The sequence below is a fragment of the Onychostoma macrolepis genome, chromosome 14 (assembly GCF_012432095.1).
Source record: "Onychostoma macrolepis isolate SWU-2019 chromosome 14, ASM1243209v1, whole genome shotgun sequence".
Taxonomy (NCBI): Eukaryota; Metazoa; Chordata; class Actinopteri; order Cypriniformes; family Cyprinidae; genus Onychostoma; species Onychostoma macrolepis.
In genome coordinates, this window is record NC_081168.1 from 952,470 (window position 1) to 960,121 (window position 7,652).

Genomic DNA, 7,652 nt, shown 5'->3' on the forward strand with positions numbered 1-7,652 from the left:
TTGGCCACTTTTCATAAGTTTGCCACCTGAACACACACAAAATGAATGGGAAATACCAAAATCCAAAGCATTTTTTTTTATTTGTCCAATAAAAGTCAATAAATCCAACACAATGCAGATCATACATACACATAAATGTAGGGGTGAGTCTATACAACATTCTCAATGTGGCAAACACACACACACGCACGCACACACACACACACTCACACACACACACACACACACACACACACACACACACAGATCAAAGTCCTGCTGCAAGATTTGTTGATGAAAATGTAAAAAAAAAAGTCTGGAACATGCTGCTTGTTAGGTTTATTGTTTATTCTTAACTGTTTGGCACCATTTGGTTCCATTTTAATTTTTCAAGCTATTGAAATTTGATGTTTTTTTTGTTAGAAATAAATGATAACTCTGTCTCCTACTTTGTCTTTTCCTTATAACACGGTCAGATTTGTCTGTAAGCATATTTTGACATCTCTCACCCAACACAAATTTTTTTTAAATTCTACTCTTTTAACTTGTGATAAAATCTAAAACTTAAGAGTTTAAATTCATTAAAACAACGGTTTATTGATTTCAGCCTATATGCAGCCATTGAGTTCTACAGCCATATAGTGGCTATTGATATTTTGATATTTTTATTCCATCATATGTCACCAGATGTCACCACAATTTTAGATTTTGACGTATAAGAAATATTAAATATAACAAAAAATAAGCATATTTTACATTAAAAATATGGTACTTTTAGAGGTAAATAAATTATTTTTTTAAACAACACCAAAAAACACCAAAAAACTGCATGAATTGATGGTATTTAATGAACAGTTGAAGTAGACGGGCAACAATCTTTCAGTTGGCTTTATATTATATGTGTGTGTGGTTTATGTGGCATCGACGCACACAATATAACTATATTCCCATCAGGAGCTGATATTTGACTCCTTAAAGTGATTTACAGGGGCTTTGTTCACCTCTGTAATGGTGATGTAAAAGTGCTAATAACTTGTAAAAAATACTCACGTTTGTAGAATTAGAATATTTAATCAAATTATTGTACCTGATCAGATCTAATAAAAACAACACAAATTTGCTGCACACTGTGTAGAAAAAAAAGAAAACAAAACAGTTATGTGTAATTGTGATTTTCTATTAAAACATCTACAATAATATCTGAAATTAGTACAGAGTGTGTCGTCTTCTGTTTTAATTGTATATTTGTAACAACTGGATAATTTGTATTAACAAGCACCCGCCGCCTTAGTGCCCCCTTTCTTGGTTTGAGCCCCTGCCCTGCTCTGATCATTTAAACATGTTAATTACACAAACAACACGTTTAGCGTCCTGTCTCTGGAAACAAATCAGCAGTGATCGATTAGCATATATTTGTTTATTGTAGAGTTTATTACTCTGAAATATCACAACATACAGTATAAGAGCGTGGTTTATCTGTCGATCAGATGCGTCACAGTAGCGCTCGTTACTATAGCAACAGCAGACTCACGACGCATTGTGTTATAAACATCAAACAATCATTGTAAGAAAAACAGCTTTCATTATGTCGAGATCACGAGAAAACAAGAAAGAAAAATAATCATAATCTATAATGATCAACTGTTCTGTTCATCGCCTGAAGAAACCAGAACATTTGAAATAATGAACTTGAGCGAGATATGTGAACGAGCCCTTAATGAGAAAAGAAGAGACTCTATAACATCTCACTGTTACTGATTCATCATGCAGCTCAAAGCATTATGGGTAGAATCTCTCATCAGTCTATTCTGATTCATCAACACAGTTTCACTGATGATCCAACATTAACCCAAAACCCAGGATAGAGCGGCTGAGTGAATGTGGTCTGGACTGTGTGGATGAGGCTCATTGTGTCAGAGACGCTGTAGAAGGACAGAGTTCCTGCACCGTGATCCACAAACACTCCTATTCTCCTGATGATGGACTTCACAGAGAGATCAGTCCATTTGTTATTGTGTCCAAATGAGTATCTGGAGCGAGAGCAGAACAAACTCCAGGACTGATCATTAGATCCAAACCAACACTCAACACCGTCTCCCTTCCTGCTGATGCTCTTATATGACACTGATATAGACACACCATTATCTCCACTCCACTCAATCTCCCAGTAACAGCGTCCACACACACTCTCTCTACACAACACCTGATAATTCAATCCATCAAATCTGTCTGGATGATCAGGATACGGCTGAACTCTGTCAGTGTCAGTAATCACTCTGTTGTTCTCAGACAGGAGGAGGCGTTTATTCACTGTGTTCAGATCCAGAGTGAGCTGATGGGAATCTGATGGAGATAAAACACATCAGAATCAGGAATTATGAATCTGTTTGATCTTTTCATGTTGCTGAACTCTTCATGTTCAGTGTATCATCAGTGTCTCAGTACAGATGAACAGATATCTGTGCTAATCATCATTTACTAGAGCTGCCCTCTAATAGAGGCTTAGTGATCACAATTTTATTAGTCGCAGGAAAAGAAAATCCACAGAAAGTGAAGTCAGTAGTCCGTGACGGACAGGTCATTATCAGCTGGTCTGTGTGGTAATTACAGCACATCGGTCAGGACTAGGGGTGTGCGATATATATATCGTCTGTGATAATATCGTAATTGTTGTTTTAACGATGTGTGATTTGACATTATCGAGTATATCGCAAAAACCAAACCAAACACACTACAGAGTGCACACATTCATCACGTGAAGTGTGTTCTTTCACTGCATGATTCAGTCTATTAAAAACATTTAGAATCATTACAAAATTCAAGATATATGGGGCAGAAAATGTATATATTGTTATCATTTCATATAGTTAATATCACACGAAGAGTGCCATTTTTCTTAATATTAAGAGATTTACATTTTAGACACTATATCGTCTGTTCTTGCTCTATTTCAACAATAAAAAATAATTCCAAACAAAGCCACAGCACTGTTTTGTGTCTCTGAGCAACATGACAGTGTTTCGTTCCTGAATGAATCAACCGTTTAAATGATTCGGTTCAGTTGCAATGACTCACTTATTAACAGTGACTTGCTGCCACCTGCTGGCGGTTTTAATTTCACATTTAAAGTATCTTTTCAATTTTTTTTTTTTTATAATTTCAAATATCAGTTTTCAACATTTTATGTTTAATATATCAAAAAATTATTTATGCATTTGTAACTGCAGGTTAAATGCATTCATGTCCTGCATTAAACAGTGTGTAAACACATCTAAATGTCTCTTCAGATGCAGCTTCTGTGTTTCCTCTGCTGTGCAAAGATGAATTTTGTTGATACTGATTTAATTTGCTTGGTAAAAGCCCAAATGTCTTATTATTCTAATTCACTGATTAAACGTAAAAATTTGACTCATTGCTGATGCACACTTTTAGACAAAAATGTCTTTATAAAGGTAAAAATGCCCATAAAAGGTAAAAATCAATTTAAACTTATTGTGAAAGATTAATTTCTGTCACTGCTGTGAACTGATCACCACACATGAAGAATATCAGAAACTTTAGGAGTCAGCTGTCCACGGTACAATAACACACTCAGCTAAACATCGAAAAATGGAAAACAAATATTTTCAGATTATGTAATCCGTATGAAACACGTCCACTGTGGAGATGACGAGTCAGTGTCGACTTCATCACTGCAGCCGAAAATACAGAAAACACTAGTTTATCAATGAATTATTATGATGTTAAAGCAGTCTTCTTGCTGTTTTCTCCCGAAACATTCATAATCATTACTTCTGCGGTGCTCTGTGACAAGCTTTATGTGTGCGCTTGAGCACTGATAGGCTATAGACAATTAAAGGCTCATTATTATGAATTATATGGTTAATTAATATAAACGTGCGATTAGTCACCAAATCACTTCAAATGAATGACTATTAGTCGATCAGAAAAATATTTAGTCGAGGGCAGCCCTATCATTTACATCAATTATAAAACTCTTCTTTCTCCTTCTACAGAAGAACATGAACACACTCAGTGAGTTTTTCTGATTGTTTTCTTACTGACTTACATTGTAGGAAGTCCTTCCTGGTCCAGAGAACAATGTTGGTGAATGTGACTGTGGAAATCAACAGACATGAACAGTGTGATTCTCATGATCCTGCATCCATTCCTAAGACATTTCTAATATGATGTTCTCCATGATATGAGATGATGATGGACTGGTTTCTGATTAATCTCCAGGACTTTACCTCTGTCTGAGATCTTCTTGAGCTCCTCTTTGCAGAAATCCTCCAGTTTGTCTCTCAGCTGATGGACAGATTCTCTCAGATCATCAAAAGAGAGAGAACTGAAGAGATCATCATTTACGTCTGTAGATTCAGGAGGAGCTGAGAGAGACTGGAAACTCTACAGAAAACAGAAATCAAAACTCATCAGCTCCACACTTCACCCAATAACCTGCTCCAACATCAGATTTGTGCGGCTCTTGTTGACTCGACTGATCTTTAGTAACTCACCTCAATCCAGCACTTTCACAGCATCAGCTTCATTCTTCTCATATTCATTATATCACATTAGAGCTACAGGTTCTAATATTTTCCACTTGTATGAACTTTCTAGGAAATAGTTTGGATGATAAAGCATCTGTTGAGAACATAAATGTCCATCTAACATTCAGCGAATGGTAAAGCGTATTTAAACTAAATGTACAAAGCAAACTTTGTATAAAGCTGAAAATAACCTCAACATCAACAATGATTCCTCATATCTATTCCTTTGTGCACATTTTAATATGACTTTAAACCACTCAAGCACAAGAAGACTCATGCTCAGAAACAGCTATTTTAAACTATTCAAGTCAATAAAGACTCGTGCGCTGTTTTCTCTGCTGCACAAACATCCAAGACATGCGCACAAAGAGCCGCCTCTCATACTGTATACTGCGTGATACTGAACTGAGTCCTCTTCCATGTCTTTTTGCATTTGAAAGGACAAATACACACAAAAATATGTCAAAATATCCTCATAAACAGTCGGTTATGTAAGTGAATGTAAACAGTTGTGAAAGAAAACGCATGTGTAACAGTATATTGGATCTCTGTAATATATTGGGTCTATGAGTCTCACTTACGAAACAGACATTACATGAGGGTGTTTAATACTCTATAATACTCACATCGCCTCATTTTGGGTAAAAATAGAAAAATAATACTAAAGTACTTTGTAACGCAGTAACTTGAGTAGTTCTTCAGCAAACTACTAATTTACTCTTACTTGAGTCATATAATTTTTCAGTACTTTTACTTGTATTCAAGTAAATCATTCCTTAAGTAGCACTACTTTTACTTAAGTACTCTTTCCACCACTGCCCCTTAAGACACACTCAGGTTTGGCTTGGTTTCAATACACTGAAGCATTGCTAATATACAGCCTCATTCATGTTTGGGGTCTTCATGGTCAAATTCAGGCAAATAAAAATCAGTTTTATCAGATTTGAGGATCACCCGATCCAATTTTGAATCTGTACTATTGAGTTCACTGATTTCACCATGAAATGTTTCTCTGTGAGTCTGGTGTCACAGCAGGATCTGCTCAAGTCCACTATGATCCTGTTCTTCTAGATCTGTGTTACCTGCAGGAACTGGATGTGATCCTGTGTGTGTGAAAGCTGCTCCAGCTCAGCGTCTCTCCTCCTCAGATCATTGATCTCCTGCTCCAGTCGCTCCAGTCGTCCTTCAGCTCGACTCACTGCTTGCTTTTCCTGATCTCTGATCAGCTGTATCAGCTCAGAGCGGCTTCTCTCAATGGAGCGGATGAGCTCAGTAAAGATCCTCTCACTGTCCTTCACTGCTGTCTGTGCAGAGCGCTGTTAGGACACACAGTGATTCAGGCTGCAGTGAGTCTGAACTGAGACTGAGACAAACTTCTCTTCTTCTCCAGACTCACCTTATGAGACTCCAAAGCCTCTCTCAGCTGCTGAAGATCTTTCTCTCTCTGCTGGATTCTCTGCTGGAACGTCTTCTGCGTCTCCTTCAGCTGCTTCTGCAGGACAAACACATGATAGTGAATCACACAGAAAACTACTGGCACTAAATCATCATGAAAACATATTAATCCAGTAAACACAGGGTGAGGCAGTTTAAAGGTTACTTATCTAAACTGATAACTAATGGCTGTAGGTTCAAACTCCAGAAGTCATGATCAGTTTCAATCATCATACATTATACTACAAGTGTAAGTATTATTAAAGTGAAACTGACACAGATGTAGAGCTTCAGACTGACAGTGTTTCTGCATTTTGACTGATGGAAGTATATATTTATTATATGTATTATATGTCAAGGAACAGGTGAATAGTGTAATGAAAGCCCATTTTATGAAAGATTGTGTTGATAAAGGTTTACGGTTCATTTTCAGCAAACAGTGAAACTCTTCTTGCAGCTGCTGTTCATTTCTGCTGCTGTGTGAATGCTGTCAGCTGTTAATATGGTGCTGATATAAACACATATGAAACGAGTGTCAGAAATATTTATTCAGTGTTTAGTTTTAAATACCTGTTTCTCTGTCCTCTGTGCTGCAGCTGATACAGTGTCATGGTTTTTATGTTCATCCATCGTACACAGCACACATATACATTTCTGATCAGTGCGACAGAAAACCTCGAGGATCTTCTCATGTTTCTGGCAGATCATCTCCTGCAGTCGTCCAGTGGCTTCAGTCACTTTGTGTGGTTTTTCTGAGCGAAACTCCTCATGCCGCTCAAAATGAGTTTGACAGTAAGACTCCCGACACACCAGACAGGACTTGACGGCTTTGTATTTTCTTCCAGAACAGACGTCACACTGAACATCTCCAGCTCCAGCGTAACAGTCAGCAGAGAGTTTGGTCTTCTTCAGTTTCTCCACCACTTCAGCCAGCATGGTGTTTCTTGCTAAAGCAGGTCTTGGACTGAAGGTCTGTCTGCACTGAGGGCAGCTGTAGACTCTCATCTGATCCTCCTGATCCCAGCAGCCTGTAATACAGCTCTTACAGTAACTGTGTCCACAGGGAATGACCACTGGATCCTTCAGGAGATCCAGACACACTGGACACAAGAACTCATCCTGAGAAACTCTGGCTTCTGCCATTTTACTGCATGAATACAGAGACACAAACACACAACAGCTCAACTACACTTCAGCTTCTCTTTCCCTGAACTGAGGTGATTCCTGGTTCTGTGTTTGAGTCACGTGTGTAAAACAGGTGTGTCTTTGAGTCTATAAACCAGCCTCCTCATTCCTGCTCCTGGAGAGTCTCTCTCTCACACCAACACGTCACATATTGAAGCTTGGTCAGGACCAGTTGGCGTCGCTTTTTGACGCTCTAGGTACCCCTTTAGCATCATTTTTCGACTTGCAGGGTCATCCGTTGTTTTCAGTTTTGTCTTAATTTAATGGTTTGCATGCATTTATTTAAAAAAAAAAATAGAAATAATTTTATATAAATATAAATTTATACTTTCATTGGAGCACCTAAACCCACCCCTCCCCTAAATCTACACATGTCTGAACAATATAAAACACGTAACAGGCAAATATAAGTGCAGTCACAGAAAACTGACCATAAACAAGCAGCATAGAAGCATTACAAACAAGTCGTGTTGCATTCCAAGTCTTCTGAAGACATACGAAATC

The 7,652-nt window shown here is 37.7% G+C and overlaps 1 protein-coding gene across 1 annotated transcript; it reads right to left on the reverse strand.

Annotated features, from left to right (window-relative positions):
* Nucleotides 1-1,750: 1,750 nt before the first annotated feature.
* LOC131553372 (tripartite motif-containing protein 16-like) lies at nucleotides 1,751-7,106 on the reverse strand. The gene is made up of 6 exons (XM_058798000.1): nucleotides 6,534-7,106; nucleotides 5,926-6,021; nucleotides 5,612-5,845; nucleotides 4,230-4,386; nucleotides 4,049-4,096; nucleotides 1,751-2,322 (listed from the first exon to the last, which is right to left on the reverse strand). The coding sequence occupies exons 1-6, from the start codon at nucleotides 7,104-7,106 to the stop codon at nucleotides 1,796-1,798; spliced, it is 1,635 nt and encodes a 544-aa protein (XP_058653983.1). The 3' UTR covers nucleotides 1,751-1,795.
* Nucleotides 7,107-7,652: the final 546 nt, after the last annotated feature.